The sequence below is a fragment of the Microcaecilia unicolor genome, chromosome 8 (genome assembly GCF_901765095.1).
Source record: "Microcaecilia unicolor chromosome 8, aMicUni1.1, whole genome shotgun sequence".
NCBI classification, from domain to species: Eukaryota; Metazoa; Chordata; class Amphibia; order Gymnophiona; family Siphonopidae; genus Microcaecilia; species Microcaecilia unicolor.
In genome coordinates, this window is record NC_044038.1 from 36,862,051 (window position 1) to 36,888,138 (window position 26,088).

Here is a 26,088-nt window from a genome sequence, read left to right on the forward strand (position 1 = left end):
TGGTCTGCCTTTAATTTCGTTTCTTTCTTTGGTATAAACTAATTCTTTAAACCCTTCCTCCTCGATATTGGATCCATGGCCAGCATTTTTATTTCAGAAGTTTCTTCATTGCTACAATTCTTCATCCACTGATTATCCTCTGGACTAGGTCTATCTAAATGGAAACATATAGTGATCACCTCCATTCTGAAAAGTTAACCCAGATTCAACAGACCAGTGCTTTCCAAACTGTAGGTCACAATCCAGATCAGTGCTTTCCAAACTGTAGGTCACAACGTCAACTGAGATAACATATGCTGCATTTGGGATTGCGACCAGAGTGGACATTCTGACATGCCTCGAAGGGGTCGTGGCCACAAGTTGTTTGAGCAGTACTGCAATAGACCCCACTTATTATATATAGTCCTATAATGAACTTAAGTCTTCTTTTCAAAAACTATTTGAAAGTCTATGGTGCAACATCTTTCACTGAGAACACTCTGGTGCTCCTTCCAAGACAAACCATTGCCAGAATGAGCACAGAAGAGAAACATTACTTACTGCTCTAAATAATGAAATCAGATCTACATTGGATCAGTGCAACTGTTATACTTTTTCATCATTAGACCTGTCAGCTGTATTCAACTTAATTGTTCATAATCTAATGCTTTCCTGCTTGCATGACATTGGGTATCCAGGGTACCGTCCCGAAGCGGTTTATGTCTTATCTATCTAAACGTACCTTTCAAGTCACCAGTAAACAAGCTTTACTCTCTGCATATCAGGCTCTAAGTAATGCTCCCCAGGGATCGCTAATAGCATCTATATTATTGAATATCTGTTTCCATCTACTATTACTTATTCAATCTATGGGTTTCAGCCCATATTGTTATACAGATACTCTATTCAAATACTCTACACCATTCAGTCCTTTTCAGATGCTTCATCATTACAAATGTGTGTAAATGCACTTACTAACTGGCTTCCTGTAAAACTGACATTGAATACCTCTAACATAAAGCTACATTTTATCTGGAGCAAAGGTCAGCTAGCCCCACTTATTTCACTATTAAAGACATTTCATTGCCATTTTGTGAGGATCAGTGGATTTTAGGTGTCGTCTGACCAAAAACTTTCATTTCTTCCTCAAATTAAGTAAGCTCGGCTTTTCTGCACTAAACTCATTCTATATGATCTTACATCAATTTGGAACATTACTCCTTACATTAGTCATGTCGCATTGATTTCAATTCACTCAATAGTGGTTTGCTGCTCAAACCTCTTCATAGAGAACAGTTTGTACAATCTACAGCAGTTAAGCTTAACCACAAGACCAGCTGCTATGACAGTGTTAACACTATTATTGGCATAAGAACACTGCATGCCATTTGCCACTAGGATCAAGAACCAACATTAAGATTTTGTATATCAGTCTGTATTTACTAACAATACAACATACATCCGATTTGTTATATTATTCTCCAGGGCCGCCGAGAGGGGGGGGGACAAAATTCCCCGGGCCCGGGCCTCCAGGGGGTGCCCGGCGCCACCGCCGCAGTCCGGCCCGCCCGCACTCCGTCGCTCCCTGGCATTGAATTTAAGTGCCTCACCTTCGAAAGCACAGCAAGCAGCGGCAGACCACTCCTTCCTTCCGTGTCCCGCCCTCGCCTGACGTAACTTCCGCGAGGGCGGGACACAGAAGGAAGGAGTGGTCTGCTGCTGCTTGCTGCGCCTTCGAAGGTGAAGCGCTTAAGGTCAGTACAGAGGGCCCGTGGGTGGAGAGAGGGCACGGGGGCGGGTAAAGGGGGGGCCCCGGGGGTGGCCTTGTCCCGGGCCTGGCCCAGTCTCTCAGTGGCCCTGTTATTCTCCTTTCCACTCTTTTAGGTCTCCGAAGTAGCACTCCTGGCACTCCCTCCTCCATTTCACCTATGACTGGACATATCTAGAGATACAACATTTATGTTGGTCGCTTTTTATGAAATGCTTTGCCATTCAAACTCTGCATTCTAGCATTTAAGGAAAAGTTCACCTTTGGAGATTAACCCTATTTTTTTCTGCCTTTTTTTCTTCTTGTTTGAATATAGCACTGTAAACCACCAAGATATATTGCCGAAGATACAAATGGAATTTCAAAAAATTGTATAAATAGGATTATCCTTCATATGACCAAGGACTATAGCACCCAGTCCCAACTGTAATCTTTTCCAAAACAGACCACTGAAAAGTTGGAATCTACCAACATAATAAACGATGGAAAAGGAAGACCAACATGGCCTATCGTGTAACTAAAACGACTATTAGGCTTGTAACTGTTTCTTTCCCCATGTTTGTGTTGGGATTTTATCCTCTGTGAAGTGCAGCTTGCACTCCCCATGCCTGCATGCTGAGGTTGTACCTACCACAAATTATTCTCCTCATGATGTTTTTAGAAGTGCCAAACAGTTATATAAACCGAAGTGCCCTATGTTTGGGCATCCATGCTGACTTTAATGTGGGAAAATTATAAGGACAATTTAAAACTGATCCCGTGAAATAATGCACTCACTTGCTTCAGTGTTTTCTGTATATAAAGTCACTAATAGAAATTAAAGAAACATCTATGTAGGAATAATTAAGATTCTTAAATAGTCTTACTTATGAACTAAATATTTTTCCAATACACACAAAAAAGGGGAAGAAATCTTAGAACATCAGACTCTCAATTTGGAAACACTCATCATCAACCAAAACCCACAGCCACAGACTTCAGGGCCCGATTCACCACATTTTATTTTCACCAGACAGAATGCAATAAGCGCCTCCGGGCCTGATCAAAAGTAAATGTAGGTGCTAGAGGCCACTAGCACTGGACTAACGACAGTTTTACACAGCACCCATGATCACAGGGCATCAGGCACACAAGGAAAACAGCAGAGCTCATTTAATTATATTTAAGCTCTCCGGTATTGCACCCATATGATCAGAGAACTGGCTCAGAGCTGGTATTAGGGTTAAGAGTCTTCCTCCCCCCATCCATGCTAGGCAGCCCGCCTAGTGCCCCCTCCCAGATAGCAACATGGGTGGCTGGAGGTCCAGCAGACCTCTAGCCCCCCAACCCTCCCAAAAAAAAAAAAATCCCTGGTGGCCCATTAGGCTACATTCCTCATCCCCCACTTGCCCCAATGGTCTAGCAGACCCCTCCCCCCCATACCTCCTTGTGTGATGGAGTGAGTAGAACTCCCAGTGCATTAAGGCACCCAGCCCAGTGCATCCCACCGCCGTTTTGGAGGGAGAGCTACTCCCTCTTCCATCACACAAAGTATGGGAGGGAGGGGGCCACTAGACCACTAGGGCGGGTGGGGGTGGCGTATGTAGCCCACATGGCCACCAGAGATTTTTTTGGGATGTTTTTGTTTGGGGGGGGGGGTGTTAGAGGGGCTGGAGATCCACAAATCTCCATTCCCCTGTGCCCTTATGTCTGGGGTGGTCGACGGCCGGTGAGGGTAGGTGTGGGGGGCCCACGGACCTCCATCTCCTGCGTTTGACAGGTCTAGGCTTTTGATAGCCCAAACCCATCAAATAAGTGCAGGAGGACTATGCCTTAGTGCATGCCAAGCACAATCCTCCCACACTTTTCACACAATGATCAACGCTAATAACACACCTAAATTACTATGTTATTAGCGTTGATCATTGGTGAGTTAATTTTAGGGCACTGTTTCGGAACAGCATGGGGAATCGAACATCGAGGCCTCAGTGAATCAGGCCTTTAGACAAGAAACAGAAAAGGAACTAAAATGGTAATAAATTACAAACTGGCTTGGGGTCAATTAGCAAAGCAATATCCAAGCAGAACTCTACCACAAATATAAGAAAAGAACTACAAAGCAATGAATTCAAAATGTTTTTATTAAAACAAAAGAAGAATGTAAACATGTAAGTTAAGAACCTAGTCCAATGAGTAACCCTTGGCAGGGACATCCTTGTAGAAAGCCCACTCGAAGCTTTGGGGTGCCCCATGCTGCCTCAACATTCCTACATATCCATACTGCAACCGCACCTCGAAAACTGGGTTCAATTCTGGTTGCCGCATCTCAAAAAAGATATAGTGGAATTAGAAAAGTTACAGAGAAGGGCGACGAAAATGATAAAGCGGATGGGATGACTTCCCTATGAGGAAAGGCTAAAGCGGCTAGGGCTCTTCAGCTTAGAGAAAAGGCGGCTGAGTGGAGATATGATAGAGGTCTATAAAATAATGAGTGGAGTGGGGGGCATGCGATGAAGCTACACTGTAGTAAATTTAAAACGAATCAGAGAAAATGTTTCTTCGCTCAACATGTAATTGAACTCTGGAATTCGTTGCCAGAAAATGTGGTAACGGCGGTTAGCTTAGTGGAGTTTAAAAAAAGGTTTGGACGGCTTCCTAAAGGAAAAGTCCATAGACCTATTAAATGGACTTGGGGAAAATCCACTATTTCTGGGATAAGCAGTATAAAATGTTTTGTACTTTTATGGGATCTTGCCAGGTATTTGTGACCTGGATTGGCCACTGTTGGAAAAAGGATGCTGGGCTTGATGGACCTTTGGTCTTTCCCAGTATGGCAATACTTATGTACCTTCTGACATCTAACATGTTGCACTCTCTGGGAGCTCTAATAAGGCAGCTGCAACACCCCATGCATAGTGACATCTACACCCGCACAGGTTGCACCCTTATGTCTCAAAGGACACTTGCTGCAGCTGAACCTGTTAGCCCATGCACCTCCACAGCATCAGCCCTAACTTCAGACACAGTCCTCTGCCAGAACTAAAGCAATATTATATAAATGAGTGAATAAAGCATTCTTGGACTCAATATATAGAACACTAAAGAAGTCCACAGATACTGGGCAAACTGAGAAACTATACTGGATAAGAACTCTTTCTGGGTCATTCCATGCCAAGTGGTCTAAAATTTAAAAAAGTTCCCACCATCATGTTCTCCAGTTTTGTTCAAATTTTATCTGTTGCGCGAGTCACGTGTTAAACGAAGTTTCCCAAAATTTGAGGTCTCTAACTGCAATAGTTGCAGATCTAGACCCCCTTTTCTGAAAGGTTGTCAGCCCATGAGCGCGCAACATTTACCAAAATGCCATTTTTGGGGTCTAATAAAATCCACACACATTTATAAGAATGGCTAAAAAAAATTCAAATCCTGTACAGTTTTTGGTGCTAATTCCGATGAAATAAATTTTAACATTATGGATGCAAAATCCAACAAGTTGACTCAAAGTGTGCATCAAAATTGGTCGCGACTCATCGGAACATATTTGGACCAATATTCAGACCACAACAACTTCCATGCAAACAAAGATACGGACTTGAATTTTTGAACAAACAATATGCTTGTGCTGGACATAATACTGCCAAATTTGCAACTAATCAGCATCTATAACCGCCCTGCAGGATCTCTTCAAAGTTGGCACTGTCAGCGCAAATGGTAAAATGTACCAAAGATCAAAGCCAATTATTAAAAAAGAGTCTGCCTGAATCAGCTTGTGAACAGTATCTGAAAGAGAAAATTGTGCTCTACAACACTGATATGTTTTTGTTTTGCAATGCCACCATTAAGTAGCCATTTACTCAGGTCAAAGTATATTATATTTTGTGTGCGCAATGTATTGCGTTGGTCCATGATGGCTGAGCCATTACTGGTTGTCACATTGAAACCAGCATCCCCATCGCCATAGGGACCACGCCCTATAGCCATGCAGTAACAGCCACAGGTGGGTTTCTTTACTGTAGGATCCCAAGCCTGATTGTGTTCTTTACTGCAGCCTGCCTTCTTCAGTTACTTCATTGCAGGTTCCCAAGCCTGCCATCTTCAGTTACTTCATTGCAGGTTCCCAAGCCTGCCATCTTCAGTTACTTCATCACTCTGAAAGCATCATTGATCTGCAAGAGAACGGTTTCAGGGAAACTATATTGCCGACCAGATGATGTCACGGATGGAGCTGGAATAACAGCAATGATAAGTTGTTCTGGGATCCAGCAAGTATCACGTCTTACCGGCCAATAAAATGAAGTAGCGGGACCATGAGGAGGATGCATAAAGCTTATAAAAGCATCTTTCTGTTCAACTGACGTTTCACAAACATTTCCAATCCACCATAACAGCTCACAATAAACGATTGGACAATCAACAAATAAAATACGAATGAATAAATAATTATATCAATACTTTTAAGCGACTATTAAGACTCAATTTCCTAGAAATGAAGAAAAATTAGCGCATCAAGCGTACTAAATATAACATACTTTGACCTGAGTAAATGGCTACTTAATGGTGGCAATGCAAAACAAAAACATATCAGTGTTGTACAGCACAATTTTCTCTTTCAGATGATACTGTTCACAAGCTGATTCAGGCAGACTCTTTTTTAATAATTGGCTTTGAACTTTGGTACATTTTACCATTTGCACTGACAGTGCCAACTTTGAAGAGATCCTGCAGGGCGGTTATAGATGCTGGTTAGTTGCAAATCTGGCAGTATTATGTCCAGCACAAGCACAATGCTTGTTCAAAATTTTAAGTCCGTATCTTTGTTTGCATGGAAGTTGTTGCGGTCTGAATATTGGTCCAAATATGTTCCGATGAGTTGCGACCAATTTTGATGCACACTTTGAGTCAACTTGTTTGACTGGATTTTGCATCCATTATGTTAAAATGTATTTCATCGGAATTAGCATCAAAAACTGTACAGGATTTGAATTTGTTAGCCATAAATGTGTTTGGATTTTATTAGACCCCAAAAATGGCATTTTGGTAAATGTCGCGCGCTCATGGACTGACAACCTTTCAGAAAAGGGGGTCTAGATCTGCAACTATTGCAGTTAGAGACCTCAAATTTTGGGGAAACTTCGTTTAACATGCGACTCGCACAACAGATAAAATTTGAACAAAATTGGAGACATGATGGAGGGAAGGTTTAGACCACTTGGCATGGAATGACCCTTCTCCATTTTTTTTCCTTTTAGTTTAAGGCCCAGAGCCACATAGGTTTTGTGGCAGCTACTTCAGCCGCTAGCTTTCATATAGCTATACGTATCCTGATAATTTGGTTGTTGTAGGTTGAATAACTCAGGAGATACATGAATTATTTCTAAAAACTGTAAAAAAAATAATTCAAAAAGGTAATATTAGTTTTTCAGGTATTTATAAATACTCGGTGTCACACTCAATCGCAACCTTACCCTTGAGAGCCAAGTAAACTCTGCAACAAAGAAAATGTTCTATTCAATATGGAAGCTCAAACGATTAAAACCTTTCTTCCCAAGAGCAACTTTTCGATACCTAATACAATCAATGGTCCTAAGCCATGCAGATTATTGCAACGGAATCTACGCAGGCTGCAAAGAACTCATAAAAAAACTCTAGACCACCCAAAATACAGCAGGCAGGCTGATATTCAGCAAAACACGCTTTGAAAGTGCCAAAACCCTCTGAGAAAAGTTGCATTGGCTCCCAATCAAAGAACGGATCATCTTCAAAATCTGCACCTTAGTCCACAAAATCATGCACGGCGTAGTCCCAGTATACATGACAGACCTTATAGACTTACCAATAAGAAACAAAGTCAGATCGTCAAGATCCTATCTAAACCGACACTACCCAAATTGCAAAGGACTGAAATACAAAACAACTTCCGCAGCCGGCTTCTCCTACAACTATGGAATGGGCTCCCAAAAGCTGTGAAAACAATCCACGACCACTTGAACTTCAGGAAATAAAACCTACCTCTTCAAAAAGGCCTACCCCAACGACCCCACGTAACCCTCTTCAACTACCAGCACAGCATGACTATGATCGAACAGGACATCACGCAATCTTCATCCATTTCGACCCTCCACTTATACCTCATACGATCACTATACAACTTTGTATTTGTTATCCACCGACTGGGCAAACACCTTTGACGGTACTATGCAAGCCACATTGAGCCTGTAAATAGGTGGGAAAATGTGGGGTACAAATGCAACAAATAAATAAATACATTTAATTAACTACCAGATATACGGAGCTTCTCATTACAAGTAGTACAGTGCCAAATACTAGTGTTAGTTCTACGTCTTGAATAGTTGATTGCTACAACACATACTGTTGGCCTTTACTCAATATTTTCCTCCTTAGGCATAGCATGGGAAAATTCCCTGTTTGGCTAATACCCTATAAATCTTAGCCTTATATTTGTACACCAACTACTGAAAATTTAAGCTTCATTCTCTATATTGAGATATGCTCATCTTCATAATTTTTATAATACATGTTAGGATAAACAAGCCTCATCCCAGCTTCTTATATCTCACAGAAAAAGACAAACCAAAAGGATCAGCTGTTTCAGTCTTTCTCCTACATCTTGTATGATCAACTGGCAGTGAGGATGGCAAAAATCTTGTAAAACTATCAGACAGTGAGGACTAACCACTGCTCCTACACAGTATATTGAACTACCTTAAGTCTCAGCTATTACAACACAAACAGCTTAAAGATATGTCTCAGCTTTTTTTCAAGAAACCAACAATTTTCCTTACATCATCACTCCTTCCATAGCCATATGCATTTAAGTTACATAACCCAAATCAGGTTGATTTACCACAGAGAAAAAGGGATGCAAGTTTGGTTTTGTTTTGATAACTATATTAAACAAGAACTTATAGAACAAATAAAATAATTGGCAGCAGAAGCAACCTAGTGCAGCAGCCAGATAAATCAGGAACGCAGGGTTCAAACCCTTCTTGTGATTTTAGGCAAGTCAGTTAACCCGATATTATCTCGGGTACTAAGACTATAAGCCCAGCACATTAAGGAGAGCAAGAAAATAACTTGTCATGTAATGAAATGCACCATGAGCTCAAATATAGATAAAGTGAGATTATTTACATATATTTTACTGCAAATAGGATTAATAAAAGTTAATTGGCTAAAAACTAAGGTCGCAATTAAAACCTCTGGAATCCGGAGAAGGCCAGAAATTAGTCTACTCAAATCATTTCACATCGAAAGTGGATACACTTGAGGCACTGCCAGCTGAAATTCTAGAAAATAACAGTTACTATCTACCCACAAACATGTTTGAAACCAAATATTTCTGCCCAGCCAACAGGGCTCCCTGGCTTCTTTCGCTGCAAAAGAACATAGCTTCAAAGTTGTGCACAGAGCTCAGGCTGTAACGATGGTTGTCACCGTCGAGTGTTCCTGTTACATCACATCGCACAACTACCACCTCTCCAAAAAAAAAAAAAAAACCTTGACAAGGAAAGGTGGGAAGGAAACCAGAAAGTATGGTCCACGACCAAAAAAAAAAAACCCCAGTCAACCGAAACGAAACCATTTAAAAACTACAACATCAAACTGCGACTTCGACAAAGCCCCACAACTTCACTTACTGCTCCGGGTAACCTCCATCCCTGCAGACCTGCACCAGCACTGCTAAGACGAAGCGCACCCACCAACCGCCCCTTAACCTTTTCCTAGAGATTACTTCCGGGACCAACCACAGCGGCCCCGACTGTAAACGACGCACTACGTCGAGGACAAGGAGGTAAACCTCCTTGGTCGAGGAGCTGCTGCTGGGGTAGAAGAGTCGAGGAAAGAATCGCGTGTCCCGGAAGTAATCGCCAAGCAGCCCGTGGTAACCATAGAGATGTCATGGCTTCCTGAGACCTGGATAGTCTGGAGGATTCGCAACAAAGCAGTTGTTTGGTCTGCAACAGCGATCAGGGCTTCTGTACTAGACTGTTGAGATCTTTGTAATACACAGCTGCAAAGAATTAAAGAATAGCCAGTTAGACACCATTATATTGGCACTATGAGTAGCAAAGAGACTCTTGCTGAGTCTTTAGGACGTGCAATTCAATATTTTCTATGGAAAAGAAAATAAGATGATCAAACAAAATAAAACATGAAAAAGAAAATAACCACACTCCTCTACTTAATATTTTCTATGAAACTCAATGCCGTCTGAAGAGCTTGTATCCTCGAAAGTACCCATATATTTATTCTCCAGATCTTGTAGAGACCCCTTTATTTATTTTTTTAAGCACATCCACATCAGCGTTATGGTGTAACTATGCCAACCAGCTTCACCATCAAATAATTCACCCCAAATTGTCAACGTAGATTTGTTTCTCAATAAGCAAAACCTTTAAAATAATTTTTCATCCACTTCTGCTTACACCCTATGCTATTAAGATGTTTTAATTTATATTGTGCTGACATTGTATAAGTAGCATACTATGCCATAAAGTGAACTGTTATCTGTATGTTTTTCTGCTGTAATTGCCTGCTGCCTATGTCTGGCTCGTGCTTGCTGTACGGGTGAATATCTTCAAAAACAGCGGTAAATAAATCCAAATAAATTAAGCAGGCGCACAAAGCAAACCATTTTCAGAGGAAAGAGTGTTCCAGGACAAGAGATAAGTGTATACATCAGGTAAGTAGATTCAGCAGCAATACCAGAAGAAATGTCTTCAAGGAAGGGATGATGGATCTAAAGAATGGTCTTCCTGCTGAACAGGTGGTTACAAATGGTAAGACGCAATGCTCTCCAAGATCAAGTCAGGGAGCTTGTTCTTAGTCCCAGATGTCACAGTGATCAGAAAAGCGTTTTGGAGAGCCAAGATGCTCTCAGTGGCTTCTCCAAGATTTTGGAATAATCTTCAGTTTCAGAATCACAGTGAATTCATTTGCTGATTTTTAGAAAGAAGCTTAAGGCTTATTGCTTCCTAGTAAAATAAGTATTTTTATACTAGCAATAGATTATATTTTAGTTGTATTTATTGTATTGTACTGTGATGATGGATCCTGTTATTATGGTAATCCACCTTGATTGTCATTAGTTAGAGGGGCGGTATGCAAGATTTATAACATAAAAATATGCTAAGCACACAGGACCCCTAGTGGCCAGAACATGAATAGGAGAATAAGGATTGGTTGGGATCTGTGTCATTTCTCCAGGAGTGAATTGGATGGACCTAATGGTCTTTGATGTGATATTCTGTGACAGCGCTTAGAAGACTACTGATAGGATTAAGCTTGGAAGGTTACATCCCAAATCAAAACAAAAACTGACTTTGATAAGAAGTGATATTGTACAAGCAGTCAAGCTTGTAAGACAGACAGGATAGGCAAACTGGGTGTGTCAATTGTTTTTCTGGAATCATTTATTATGTTACTGTTTTCAAAGATCTTACAGCTATAGAACTATTAATACCTTTAAGCAGGTAAATGCTTGGGAGGAGGAGATTCACACCAAGTGCAATTCTATAATCTAGGCACCTGCATATATTAGCACTTACGTACATATGTGCACATTTTCCCACAGAAGTGCTAGCAGGGTGCCTAAGTTCAATTCTGCAAATGCATGCTTAAATTACATAGCATGTATTTGCAAAGGGGCATAGCCATGTGTAAGTCCTTAATAATAACAACATTATTTTAGACACCAGACTGTTGTCCTGATCTCTTGAGTCATCTGCCCACTTCCCACTGTCTTTGTACTGTTATTCTCTTTGTAGGATTTTGGTGTTTGTCCACCTTCGGTGGACTTTTCACCATAACCATGTGTGGAACATGGGTAGGGCTCACAGTTAGTCACATAACTTACAGAATAGTGTAAATTACATGCATCCCTGACGATTTTAGGCACCCACACTTAGGCTAGGTCTATAGGTAGTGTAACTGTAGAACCTAAATGTTAGGTGCACCAATACTGAGTGATGCTAGTATTCTGACTCCTAGGTGACCAGGTTCTGTTATAAAATACATTCCTACTGTGCATCCTCGGGTCACCTAAATAGAGGCACTCAGTTGTAAAATTGTGTACAGGTGCAGTGCTGTCTCAATGTAAAAGGGCAAGTGTCAGGCCTGGCCTGAAAAGCTCTACCTTGGACACCTTACATCCTACCTCTGATGGGCTAATCTCTAGCCTTCCTTTGCTTGTGAAGCTTCTTGATTGTGTGTGTGGTCCTCCACCAACTACAGGCTTATTGTGATGAATACTCTCTTTTTTAATCTTAACAACATGGTTTTTTCATCCATTTTCTGGTGTTGAAACCTTACTGCTTGTGTTGTTGGATACCTTATTTAAGGGATTGATACCACCTAGTATGGTGTTTCTTGTACTCTTTCTTCATGTCACCGCAGCCTTTGATTCTGTTAATCATGAAATGTTACATCAGCTTCATTTTGTGGGCCTGGGAGAAACTGTTTCCAACAGTGGCCAATCCAGGTCACAAATACCTGGTAAGGTCCCAAAAAAGTTCAATACATTTTATGCTGCTTATCCCAGAAATAAGCAGTGGATTTTCCCCAAGTCAATTTAATAATGGTCTATGGACTTTTCCTTTAAGAAGCCGTCCAGACCTTTTTTAAACCCCACTAAGCTAACCACCTTTACCACATTCTCTGGCAACGAATTCCAGAGTTTAATTACATGTTGAGTGAAGAAACATTTTCTCCAATTCATATTAAATTTACTACTTTGTAGCTTCATCGCATGCCCCTTAGTCCTAGTATTTTTGGAGAGAGTAAACAAATGATTCATGTCTACCCGTTTCAGTCCACTCCACTTCTTACTTGACTGATCGCCAGCTCATATAAAGACTTTGGTGTCTTTATAGTGGCTTATAAAACATGGAGTCAGGGCTCAGCCCTTTCTGCATTACTTTTTCATTTTTACTTATGTCTTTTATGTAGTATTATTAGAGCCTATGGTGTTTTTATCATTTTTATGCAAATAATAATTTATTATATGCATCTGTTGCCCTGGGAGATGGGCCTTATGGTGACTAACTCTCTGGTGGTTTCAGTGCTGTTGTTTCTTGGCTGGCCAATTGTGGTCTGATGGTAAATTGTCATAAAACTAAGGCCCTCTTTGTGACATAAGATAAGACTTTTGTTCCATCTCTTGTTGTTCGCATAGCTGACATGGACATTTCTCTGTACTTTCTATCTGCATGTTACCACTACAATCAAGAACTCTTTCCATGAAATGAAGATACTTAGATGCTTGTGACTTATCTTCACAGAATCTGATTTCTGTACTGTAGTTTAAGCACATAATATGCCCTTTGTGGATTTTGGGAATATAGCGTTACATGGCTTGCCTTCCATCTTTGCAGTTGGTTTTCCTTATGGCTGCCTGGTGTATATTGGGCATGGCTCATTCAGACCATATCACCCCAGCTCTGAAATGGTTCATTGGTTGCCCGTTGAACAACTTTTTGAGGTCTTTTCAGTTGTAGCTCAAGGTAAGTTACATTCAGGTACAGTAGCAACGAATACAATAATAAAGTACTTTTGTTGTGTTTTAAATTATGATAGTATTCATGTCTTGATTGCTTACATTCCCAGTCTATGTTCGCTTACAGTGCATAAGAACATGAGTATTCATATTAGGTTAGACCAATGGTCCATCTAGCCCAGTATCCTGTTTTCCAAACAGTGGCCAAGCCAGGTCACAAGTGCCTGGCAGAAACCCAAATTGTGGCAACACTTTAGCCCTTTGGTTTACGGTAGGCTTACTCTAACCCATGTATGTTCCTTTTCTTGTTATACTCCTCTCCTGTGGAACATGCCACTAGTCACTTTATGTAACACAGGTGACAATGATTTTTGTAGGTTTTCAAAGGCCTGTTTATTCAGAATTGCTTCATTTTGTCAACCTTTTATTAGTTTCCATCTGTTTCTTATGACTATGCATTATTATGTTTTTCTTTAGTGCAAATGTTTGCTTGTACCCCCACCTTGACCCATAGAAATGACGGGTTATAAGCTTTGTACATAAATAAAATTATTATAAATTTAGTTGCATTCCTGCTGGGATGAGAAACACTTTATAAGCCTGAATTATAGTCAAAAGGGAAGTGCAAGAATGATATTATAGTTACATTAGAAAATCAGTAGTGAAAAAAAATCTGTTTTATGATATTGATATATATATATATATATTTTATTTTATTTTTTTTGTAATGCCATGTAAATACTCTGCTGTCCAGATAAGTGCCATTGCCCAGGGCCACACCCAGATTTCCAGCAGCATTATCCAAATAATGCTATTGAAAATCCCTGCACAAAAGCCCTGGCACAAAGCCTGGGTGGAGCCAGGAGTTACCTGGAGACCGGCAGTCAGCACCAGTATCTAGATAACTCAATACAGTAATAAAAGCTGTGCTAAGTTATCCAGATGGTTATCCATGTCACAGCTCTGCCTGTTATACCCGGATATTCAACACCAATATCCAGCTAGCAGCCAGTGATGAATATTCAAACAACACAGCTGGCTGGTATTTAAATGAAACACCAACTGTGGAGTTACAATATTGACCCAACTATATTTTATCAGGTCAATATTGAGCTGGCAGCAGTGAATGGTTTTTTTTTTAATGCTGACCACCACTGGCTAATTTAGATATGGATTTTCAATGCCAGGCCAACTTTGGGCAACAGCATTGGATATCTGGGTCAGGAAGTTATATGGGGCATTACTGATATTCAGTGCTAGACCCACATAATTAACCAGGCAAATTTAGAACTGCTGTTTAAGCAGTCCTACATGCTCGGTTTTCTATACGGGCATCAGTTCTGAATACTACTAGTGCCCATGTAACTTCCAGGACTGCCCCAACTCCATCTCATGACCAGCCTCATATTCAGCAGCACTGCCTGGCTTAGTGGCACTGAATATCCCTGCCTGAACTGCTGAGTGATTTGTTTTACTGGGTAGGAGCCTCTAATTCCTGGCTAAATCATTTTGAATATCAGGCCCTATATTATTAATGTGTTTTGACCCCCTTTTATTGGGGAAGGTGGGATATAAATAGTACAGCAGTATGGGGGGAATTCTGTATAGAGCACCCAAAGTTATGATTTCATTTATTTATTGGGATTTATTAACCACCTTTATGAAGAGATTCACCCAAGGCAGTGTACAGCAGGTACAGTTTTACATAAAACTTAGAATTTTGTTAACAGCATAACAATAATGAAATAACCAAGAATAAACAAATACTATAAATGAGGTAAACTTAAAAATAGTAAATTGAAACTTAATAATAGAACTACCATGAAACAGTATTAAAAAAATACATATTTAACAGCACAGGAATTGAAATACCAGAGATATATTACAATGTTAGCATGATACTAATGGTACACCTAATAAGCATATATTAGAACATTCAGCTAACATAGATATGATGCTAAAGATTTTCTACAATGTGGCTTACCATATAGCTGAGGGACCAAGAGCAGATATATGATGGGTACAAGATGCATAGTACAGAGTCAGTTGGGATAATTTGATGGCTAGCTAAACTCAAGACAAGTTCTTTGTATAGTTAAGCAAGAGATAAGGAAATGATCTAAGTTACAGTGTGTGTAGCAAGCTAGTCCTGGTGCAGAATGAGTGTATAGTTAGTTACCCTATGTATTCAAAACTTGGGGGAATGATGCTCGCTAAGTACGAATTCTATAAAGGCAGTTCCATGCAGAACTGTGTTTATAGAATACTAGCTGAAGTCATCTTCATGTCTAACTTTAGGTGCGAGCATTTAGTCCTCCCAAAACTAGTGGAAATATTAGGGCCAATCTGCCGTCACTTAGGCGCAGAAATGGACTTATTCTGTAACTCTGTGCCTATATCCTGGGAACGCCCTTGATCCACCCATGCCCCCTTTGGAGTTGCACATGGAATGAATTAGGCATGCAGGTTATAGAATAGGAATGCAGAGCAGATACTCACATAACCAGTAATTAGTGCCAATTAGTGTTTCTTAAGACCCATTTTTGATTATCACCAGTTTAGCCAATTACTTTTACACGTGTATCTCTGATCCCCGCCCAAAATTGCCTGCCTAACTTGTGCGACCTATACAGAATTTGTGTGTATATGCTTATGGATTATCCGTGGAGTTGGATTATAGATTTAATTACTCACCTTTCCAAACCCATTCATAAGACAACTTACTGTTCAGGTAGAGTTAACTATTTCACTAGCTGAGAATGCTTACAATCTAAGGGCCTAGTAACTACACTAAAACACATTAATATACATAATTTCCCACAGGTCCCATTGTATGCAATGGGGCCTTTTTTTTTTTTTTTTGCTAATAATGTGTTAATAGTGATAATGTGCAATAATTAGCATTATCACAGGCTAGTGAATGGAGCATGAAGTAACTTTCCCAAGATAACAAGGAATATCAGTGGAAGAAGCAGAGTTTGAATCCCAGTTTCCTTGGTTCTCAGCCTCCTGCTCTAACCACTAGGCCAATGGTTCTCAACCCAAGCCACGGAACATACCTAGCCATCAAACGTTCAGAATACCCACTACGAATATGCATGAGAGACAGGCCGGCCCTACTAAATTTGGTGGTCACCTAGGATGGCAGCTTGTTGGAAGCAGCAAAGAGCAGCCAGAGTGAAAGCAGAGCAGTAGGTCCTGAAAGCCACACAAATTCAACCACCGTCACATATTTTAACCTGCAATTGGATAGGATTTTTGTGTGAGGATAATGACTGTTGAAACAATCAAAATTGGGGGGGGGGGGTGGGGAGGGCGCTGCAAGCTAGAAGCCTGAAAACAAATTAAAAGTGTGTAAGACTGAAGATTTGCCTAGGACTCCCACTGCCCTTGAAATCTTGGGCAAGTTATTCAACCATCCACTGCCTCGGGTACAAACTCAGATTGTATGCTCTCCTGGATCAGAAAATTATCTACAGCTCCTGAATGTAATTTGTCTTGAACTACATCTGAAAAAAAAAAAATGTGAGCTAAATCCAAAATCCCTTTGCCTTCCCTTGCATCAGCTCTGATGAGAAAAGTCTGCAAACAATTGGAGCAAATCTGTTTCCTGGATATTCATTGTGAATACCCTGAAAACTAGAGTGGCTGAATGTGTCCTGAGAACTGGGTTAAGAATCCCCACACTCGACCACTCCTGCACTCCAAGAGCTTCTTGAAATATGTGCACATGTCTTAGTACCTCTGTCCCTCAAAGTCTTGTGACAAGAATTTTGAAAACTATTTGCCATCTGCCTCCCCCCCCCACCACCACCCCATTGAAGTACCACAATGGTTATTTCAGTTGCCAACAGTGTGCTGATCTGCTCAACTAGAAAATGCATAAAACTGACCACAGAGAAAAGAAAAACTTCTTCTGTGAAACATGATCTGATCTGTAAATATTTATTTTGTTGATCCTTATTTATAATGCTGCTGAATGCATTTATTATAAAGGATATGAACATCCCATTGCTCTTATAGGGTTCCTTTTACTAAGCTGTATTAAGCATTACCCGGACCTAACACTGCAAAAAAAAAAAGTCTAATGCAGGACATACTAAAGCATTTCACTTTAGTTTTGGGATGTGTGTGCGCTAACCGTGCACTAATTATTTTGCAGTTTTTTAGGGGGTGTGACAGGGATGGAGAGTGGCAGTTCCTGCTCTAACCAGTTAGCGCATCTACATGGGCTTGTGCCAAAAGACATATGAGAAGAGACTTGAAGACCTCAGTATGTATACCCTAGAGGAAAGGAGGGATATGATAGAGACATTTAAATACATAAAAAGTATTAATATGTAAACTCATTTTTGGCAGAGTAGGGGAAGTGAGATGAGATAGCAGGATGTGCAACGTCAGGAAATACTTTTTTCACAGAAAGGCTGGTGGATGCTTGAAATGCCCTCCCACAGGAGGTTACGAAGACAAAAATGGTGACGGAATTCAAGAATGCATGGGATAAACACAGAGGAACACTGTAAATAAAAAGGATGGAATCCAATTCAGTTTCACTTAAAGGAATGTGCAGGACATGCTGGATGTCAGGACTCACAGCACAAGCGAACGCGCCAGAGACCGGCACTGAAGAAGACTTCGACTGGCGGGAGTTGGGGACCCCCACCAGCAAAGGTACCTTGTGGTGGTGGCAGGTTGAAAGTGGCATGGGAGGTTTGTGGGGGGGTGGGGAAGTAGAGGGACCGAGGACTAAATCTGTGGGGGCCCGTGGCCCCACCTAGTTATGCCCTTGCTCCCTACATGTGTTTCTGTAACTCGCTGCCTAAATTTTAATGTATGCAGGCAGAAAGGGGCATGGTTATGAGCGGGGAAATGGGCGTATTCTTTATACTGTGCCTAAATCTAAGTGCCACTTATAGAATACGCTTAGGCAGAAATTGTTTTCTGCATGGATTTCTTTTAAGTGCCATATATAGAACCTGGCCCTATATGAACATAATTGAGAGAAATTGTTCAGCAAAGCACATAACAACTTTCTTCAACTTCTGCTTGAGCTCCATACCAAGGCTACTAACTTAGAACAGTTTATTTCCCTCAGCAAATGGCATTTGATACTTTTGATCTGAAGAACGCTTTATCACCACAGTAGAAAGTTAAACATTCTTAAGTTATGCTGATACAATATACGTAAACAGCATGGGGTGTATTCAAAAAAGGTAGCTTGTTTACCTTGTTTACCACAGATAAAAGAAAAGAGTTTGGAAGTATAGCCAAAATGGATTAAACTCTGGTAAGGCCATTTCACTAAATTATCTCTTGTGGGCTGAAAAACCATGGGGTCTTATTACCAAGCTGTGGTAAGCACTAACACATGCTTCCTGCACCAAGAAATGCTTACCGCGGGACACGCCCAGGTGTCCCATGGTAATTTTGGGATCGGCACGCACTACCCATGTGCTAAAAAAATGTTTTAGCACTGGAGGTGGCAAGTAGGCATGTTCTGTGCTAATTGGTTAGCTCAGCTACCTTGACACTTGCAAACTGATTAGCCTACATAATGGGTGCTGGTAGGGGGTCACGCACTAATGGGAAAATTAGTGTGTGGCTGTTAATAAGGGAAATAGGAATTGGTCATTTTACCCCTGCACTAAAAATGGCCTTAGCACACAGGAAAGACCTGCGTAAGGGCACGCTGTGGCCGCTTTTTAACACAATTTGGTAAAAGGGCCTCAATATCACTTATTGTCAATTCCATTATTCCTGGATGCATTTTTGTTGCCAGTTATTTACATTAGTGACCTTTAATATAAACATAATTAACATCAATGAACTTTGCAACACCAGCCCACAAACCATTTGTTAGCTGCACACGTTATTCCTACCTAGTATTAGAGGTTGTTTGTCAATTAATACTGCTCTGATCTTATTGTTCTGGGCAAGACAGTACTTTTAGCTTGTTTAATGTTGCTACATAGAAGCCAATCATAGAATGCTCCTTTATGCTGGTCTACTATGACCCAAAATAGTACAAAAAATTAGTTAAACCATGCTGTCAGTGATAAGAACGAGTGAAAGAGAAAAGGCAGCATCTTTTAACTTGGCAAACTAAGTTTAGGTTGTATTTCTCCCTCCGTTTTGTTTTAAAACCGAGTTTACAAAACCATGACAAATTTAAGCAATCAGCTTTCATTCACCAAATCTTGCAATCAACTTACATTTCAGATACAGTAAAATCATAGAGGCAGCATGTATCAACCTTTAACATATGTTCTTTGTGAGAGTCTGAGCAGTAACCTAGAGGTTAGTGCAGCAAGCTTTGATCCTGGAGAACTGGGTTTGATTCCCACTGCACCTCCTTGTAACTCTGGGCAAGTCACTTAACCCTCCATTGCTCCAGGTACAAATAAGTACCTATATATACTATGTAAACCACCTTGAATGTAGTTGCAAAAACCACAGAAAGGCAGTATATCAGCTCTTTTGAGCAGGGACTGTCTCTTTGTGTCAGATGTTCAGCGCTGCGTGCATCTGGTAGCACTATACAAATGCTAATAATAATAATAATATATCAAGTCCCATTCCCTTTCGCTGTACAATAATACCTGATATTCATAGCTCTCTTAGAATAAAAGATTTGATCTCTTGTTCAGAAAAAAGTAAGTTATAATCTTCAAGAATTCATTTAACAAAATGTTTTGTACACATCAATCACCACTTGCGTACTTGGAGACACAAGTAGTCAATACTCCCCCCCCCCCCCCCCCCCCCATAGAGAAAGGTTTCAGAAGCAACTTGGTGCTATAAAAGATTTACTCATGTGATTTGCTGTGGTCACCCAAGGAGGTTTAATTGACAGGAAACAGCATCATGTGACAAGGCTGAAGCCATAGACACCATCTTGATTCACTTAATGCAAAGCAAACAATTGATCCACACCAAACCACAAATAAGCAGTCCTTATTTCCAATAAGCATTTGCTATTGTTCTGGGTGACTCAGTATAGCAGCAAGCTCTGCCTACTGGCTTCAGGCCAGAAAATGGGCCAAGCACGCTCCCATGGTCTCCTGTCAATTAAACCTCCTTGGTGTCACCTTTGCTCAGTTAGCTTACACATTTTCAACTGAAGTTACACTTCAACTTGACTTCTTAAACATTAAGCTACCCCTTTGCTGCTTGCATCATGGTTAATAATAGAAGCTTAAAAAAAGATTACTATTCTTATTTATTTAAAACATTTGCAGCACTTTTTCTGCATGTTAAGGGGTAATTTTATTAAAGGGCATTAAGTCCTTAATATGCATTTAGCACACAGTGACAGGCTACTGGACAAACATATTAAGGGGTTGTGCAGACGTTAGCCTATTACCTTGTGTTACACTGCACATTAGTGCATTATTTAATTTTCCAACCTGGGGGGTTGGCATGGATGGACAGTGGACGTGGAAGCATTAGCCAGTTAACATGCAAGAATGTGGTCCCACGTTAACCTCCTGCAGGTACCACACGTTAATGGTATCATTAACACATGATCTGCAATAAAAAATATAGTGGGCACGCCCCTAAATGGTACTGCCTTAATGTGGGTTTAGCACATGGTGACATCCTGTTATACGCAGTCACAAAAGACAGCGTATTACAGCATACAAGCATACAACACAGACAAAAAAAGCAACACTGGGCCTTCAAGAAAGAGATAACAGCCGTCCTTTATTGTGAAAAAGACCCGACATGGGCCGTGTTTCGGCGCACAAGCGCCTGCCTCAGGGGTCAGAGTACATCTTCACAATATATGAGCAGAAGTTTTCAGACAATCTAAATGAATTGCCAGCAATCGTTGGGCGTTCATTCAATCAAGCCAGACGCTGTCTTGTTTTCAAACCGGTTTTCAAAACAAGACAGCGTCTGGCTTGATTGAATGAACGCCCAGTGATTGCTGGTAATTCATTTAGATTGAAAACTTCTGCTCATATATTGTGAAGAAGTACTTTGACCCCTGAGGCAGGCGCTTGTGTGCCGAAACACGGCCCATGTCGGGTCTTTTTCACAATAAAGGACGGCTGTTATCTCTTCCTTGAAGGCCCAGTGTTGCTTTTTTCATCTGTGACATCCCGTTATACCCAGATTTAAGCACATTTTAGTAAAAGGGCTCTAAATGATTTTTATAAAATTACGGGCAAAAACAGAGAAGCAGGAGCAGAGCCTTTATGTGCACAACCACAGTCAAGAAAGGAATAGAGGATGAACAAAATGATGATCAGCTATAGGGATGAGGTCTTCAAATCTTTATTAAAACCACCAGTGCAATGGGACCAGACAAGGGCCGTGTTTCGGTGGGCACAGCCACCTGCCTCAAGGGTCACAAATATAGCTCTAAAACTGATAACTAGTTGACAAAGAGGGGCATTTTCGAACGGGGCCGGCTATCTCTAAGGGCACCCATCTCCGAGGATGGCGCCGCGAAGGGGCGGGGCCAACCATATTTTTGAACGAGATGGCCGGTCATCTTTCGTTTCAATAATACGGTTGGGGCCGGCCAAACGTCAGAGATGGCCGGCCTCAGTTTTTGCCGATAATGGAAACTGAGGCCGGCCATCTCAAACCTGGCCAAATCCAAGGCATTTGGTCGTGGGAGGAGCCAGCATTTGTAGCGTACTGGTCCCCCTGACATGCCAGGACACCAACCGGGCACCCTAAGGGGCACTTCTAAAAATAAAAAAAAACATTGCAAAACAAAAACAAATGTATTTCTATTACTCATATCCTATTGTAAGCCACACTGAGCCCGCAAAAAGGTGGGAAAATGTGGGATACGAATGCAATAAATAAATAAATAAATAAATATCAGTGTTGTAGAGCACAATTTTCTCTTTCAGATGATACTGTTCACAAGCTGATTCAGGCAGACTCTTTTTTAATAATTGGCTTTGAACTTTGGTACATTTTACCATTTGCGCTGACAGTGCCAACTTTGAATAGATCCTGCAGGGCGGTTATAGATGCTGGTTAGTTGCAAATCTGGCAGTATTATGTCCAGCACAAGCATAATGCTTGTTCAAAATTTCAAGTCCGTATCTTTGTTTGCATGGAAGTTGTTGCGGTCTGAATATTGGTCCAAATATGTTCTGATGAGTCGCGACCAATTTTGATGCACACTTGAGTCAACTTGTTTGACTGGATTTTGCATCCATAATGTTAAAATGTATTTCATCGGAATTAGCATCAAAAAACTGTACAGGATTTGAATTTTTTAGCCATTCTTATAAACGTGTATAGATTTTATTAGACCCCAAAAATGGCATTTTGGTAAATATCGCGCGCTCATGGACTGACAACCTTTCAGGAAAGGGGGTCTAGATCTGCAACTATTGCAGTTAGAGACCTCAAATTTTGGGAAACTTCGTTTAACACCTGGCTCGCGGAACAGATAAAATTTGAACAAAATTGGAGACATGATGGTGGGAAGGTTTAGACCACTTGGCATGGAATGACCCTAAATTATGATTTTTCTGCCCATGCTCAACTCTTTTCTGAAGTTTGCAATAAGGGTGGTGAGCTCTGTCTCAGTGCTAAAGGATGTCTGGAATCCCGATTGTGTACTGTGAGGGATGGAAGAAGCCTGTAGGAACTCCATGATCTGACTAGCCCCTAAACCTTCCATCACTTTAACCAATAAAGGAATTGAGTGTCACGTCTGTGGCCGTGACCACCCTCTTACTTACCATGTTTCTGGGAGTCAGTGGCTGTGCTGGCTTCTGCTTGTCTCTGTGTCTGTCTTAGTTTCTCTCTGGCTCTGTGTGCTGATTGCCTTACTGAACCTCACCTGTGTGGGCTTTGCCTCTTCCAAGATGGCTGCCGCTTCCTCCTCCTTGCCAGTATCCAAGATGGCTCCCGCTGTTCCTTCCTATGGGATGACTGCTTTGTGTGTCAAGCCTCTGTTTGGTTGCAAGGTGATTGCTGCACCTGTGGCTCTGGTGTTGAAGGGCTTTATTAGTGACTTGAAGACTACAGTCCTGGCCTTTGCATTGCCATTTCCTCCGCAGTGCCTTAGGTCCCGAGGTTAGTGTGCTGTTAGCACCGTTTGCTTTCCTTGTCTTTTGCTCTGTGGGTTTTCAGCCCTTCTGTGTTTATTGCTCTGTGGGTTTCCTACCCTTCTGTGTTTTTTGCTCTGTGGGTTTTCAGCCCTTCTGTGTTATTTGCTCTGTGGGTTTTCTGCCCTTCTGTGTTTATTGCTCTGTGGGTTTCCTACCCTTCTGTGTTTTTTGCTCTGTGGGTTTTCAGCCCTTCTGTGTTTATTGCTTTGTGGGTTTCCAGCCCTTCTGTGTTTATTGCTCTGTGGGTTTTCAGCCCTTCTGTGTTTATCGCTTTGTGGGTTTCCAGCCCATCTGTGTTTATTGCTCTGTGGGTTTTCTGCCCTTCTGTGTTTATCGCTTTGTGGGTTTCCAGCCCATCTGTGTTTATTGCTCTGTGGGTTTTCTGCCCTTCTGTGTTTATTGCTTGGTGGGTTTCCTGCCCTTCTGTGTTATTGCTCTGTGGGTCTCCAGCCCTTCTGTGACCATTGCTTTGAACCTGCCTACTGCCAGAACCCGGACATTCCCTGCCTGTCTGCCTTGCCATCGCCCAGGGGCCAGGGGGCACTCCTGGACCTTCATTCAGGCGGTTCCTGTAAGTCCTACCGGCTGCCAGAACCTGAGGGCTCAACCCGAGGGGGAAGGCAGTCAAGTGTAGGTGAAGCCTAGGTCCAGGGGGTTCCAGTTCCGCGGGTTCCGCTCCTGTGTGTTCCAGTCCAGCGGGCCCCACTCCAGTGCGCACCCGTCCGGTGCGTTCCAGTTCCGAGTGTCCCGGTGTAGAACTCCAGTCCGGAGTTCCGGTCCTGTCTTGTCTCATCTCTACCTTGTAGGTGGTCTTGCCTGCCACTGCCGCTCCACGGTAGTGGTCCAAGGACTCACGAAACCAGTGCTCCCGGGGAAGAAGCCTGACAGTGTGCCAAGGTCCTCGTGCACGCGACAGAATGCAAAGGCCATGAGTCCGGCAAGATCATCACTCCCAGTGGGCTGCCTACCCATGAGTTCGTTCCCTGTGGACAATCCGGGTGCAGTTTCTGATTTTGACTCTGATCCTTATGTCAGCCCAGTTTCTTTTTTGGGTCCTTTTATGACGCTTCGGGAGTACCGAGATAAACTTTTGTCTGATCCAGCCCTGAAGGCTACTCCTGAAGCAGCAGCTGAAAGAAAGCGTCTCTGGTGGCGTCTGGTCCGCCATAGCCCAGTTTCTGACATGAATCCTGCTATCTCGCTCTGTGAGTACCGCCTCAGACTTCTGGAGGAGCCAGCTCTGCGGGATACTCCTGAAGCTGAGGCCGAAAGAAGACGCCGGGGAATCCCTCCGCTCAGGTCTCCTCAGCAGAGCAGCCTGCGGTACCATAGCGGGTTAGTTCCTATTCGGGATTCCAGTCCACCGGCGCTGAGTCCAGTCCAAGGAGAGTTTCAAGTGGAGTCTTCAAATCCTGTTCGAGTGAAGCCGCCAGTTAAGCCTCTGAGTTCGTTCCGAGGGACGGTCCTGACCAGGTCTCTGAGGTCAGGCCGAGTGAGGCGTCGGACCAAGCCCCTGACCCCAGTTCAAGTAGCGCTGCCTCCTAAGTCACTGAGTCCAGTCCAGGGGATGCTTCATACTGAACCTCCAATTGCAGTCCAAGTAACGAGGAAGCTTAAGTCTCCGAGGCCAGTCCGAGGGAGGCTTTCGATGGAGCCTCAGATTCCTATGCAAGTGGCGCTCCAGGTCGAGCCTCCAGTCCTCGTTCAAGTGGCACGCCCTTTGAAGTCTCCGAGTCCAGTCCGAGGGAAGCCTTCGATGGAGCCTCAGATTCCTGTGCAAGTGGCGCTTCGGGTCAAGTCTCCGGTTCTTGTTCAAGTGACCCGTCCAGTCAAGCCACTGAGTCCAGTTCGAGGGGGGCTTCTAACCAAGCCTCCGATGCCAGTCCACAGGGTGGTTCAGGTGGCACCTCCGCTTCCAGTCTGGAGGGTACCTCCAATCAAGCTCCAAAGGCCAGTTCGAGTGGCGCTTCCGCTCGAGCCTCCGATCCCTGTCCAAAGGGTGTGTTCTGCCAAGCCTCAGTTAAAGTCCAGTTCGCGGGGCGCTCCCAGCCAAGCTCCTGAGTCCAGTTTGAGGGGCCCTGCCAGTCAAGCTTCTGATTCCAGTCCGGGTTCCAGTCCCGGTTCAACTCCTGTTCAGAATTCCTGTTCCAGTCAAGACTCTGATTCCAGTCCGGGTCCCAGTCCCGGTTCTACTTCAGTTCCAAGTTCCAGTTCCAGCCAAGATGCTGACCCTGCTCCTAGCTCCAGTTCCAGCCAAGATGCTGAGTCTGTTCCAAGTTCCAGTTCCAGCCAAGATGCTGACCCTGCTCCGAGCTCCAGTTCCAGCCAAAATGCTGAGTCAGTTCCAAGTTCCAGTTCCAGCCAAGATGCTGACCCTGCTCCGAGCTCCAGTTCCAGCCAAGATGCTGAGTCTGTTCCAAGTTCCAGTTCCAGCCAAGATGCTGACCCTGCTCCGAGCTCCAGTTCCAGCCAAAATGCTGAGTCAGTTCCAAGTTCCAGTTCCAGCCAAGATGGTGACCCTGCTCCGAGCTCCAGTTCCAGCCAAGATGCTGAGTCCGTTCCTAGTTACACTTCCAGCCAAGATGCTGAGCCTGCTCTGAGTTCCAGTTCCAGTCAAGCTCCTGACGCACGCCTGGGTTCCAGTCCCGGTTTGCTTCTTGACTCTAGTCCGGGTCCCAGTCCCGGTTCGCTTCCTGAGTTCAGTCTGGGTTCCCTCAGAGAAGGGTTCCTTTTGAACATGGTTCCTCTTGATGCATCCA

General features: G+C 42.5%; 1 protein-coding gene across 1 annotated transcript in view; it reads right to left on the reverse strand.

Moving 5' to 3' along the window:
• The window catches only part of PARN (poly(A)-specific ribonuclease), a 201,257-nt gene extending 191,674 nt beyond the window's left edge, over positions 1 to 9,583 (reverse strand). The window contains 1 exon segment of the mRNA XM_030211049.1: positions 9,385 to 9,583. Coding sequence (XP_030066909.1) covers positions 9,385 to 9,403 — 19 coding nt within the window. The 5' untranslated portion in view covers positions 9,404 to 9,583.
• Between the last annotated feature and the right edge of the window lie 16,505 nt (positions 9,584 to 26,088).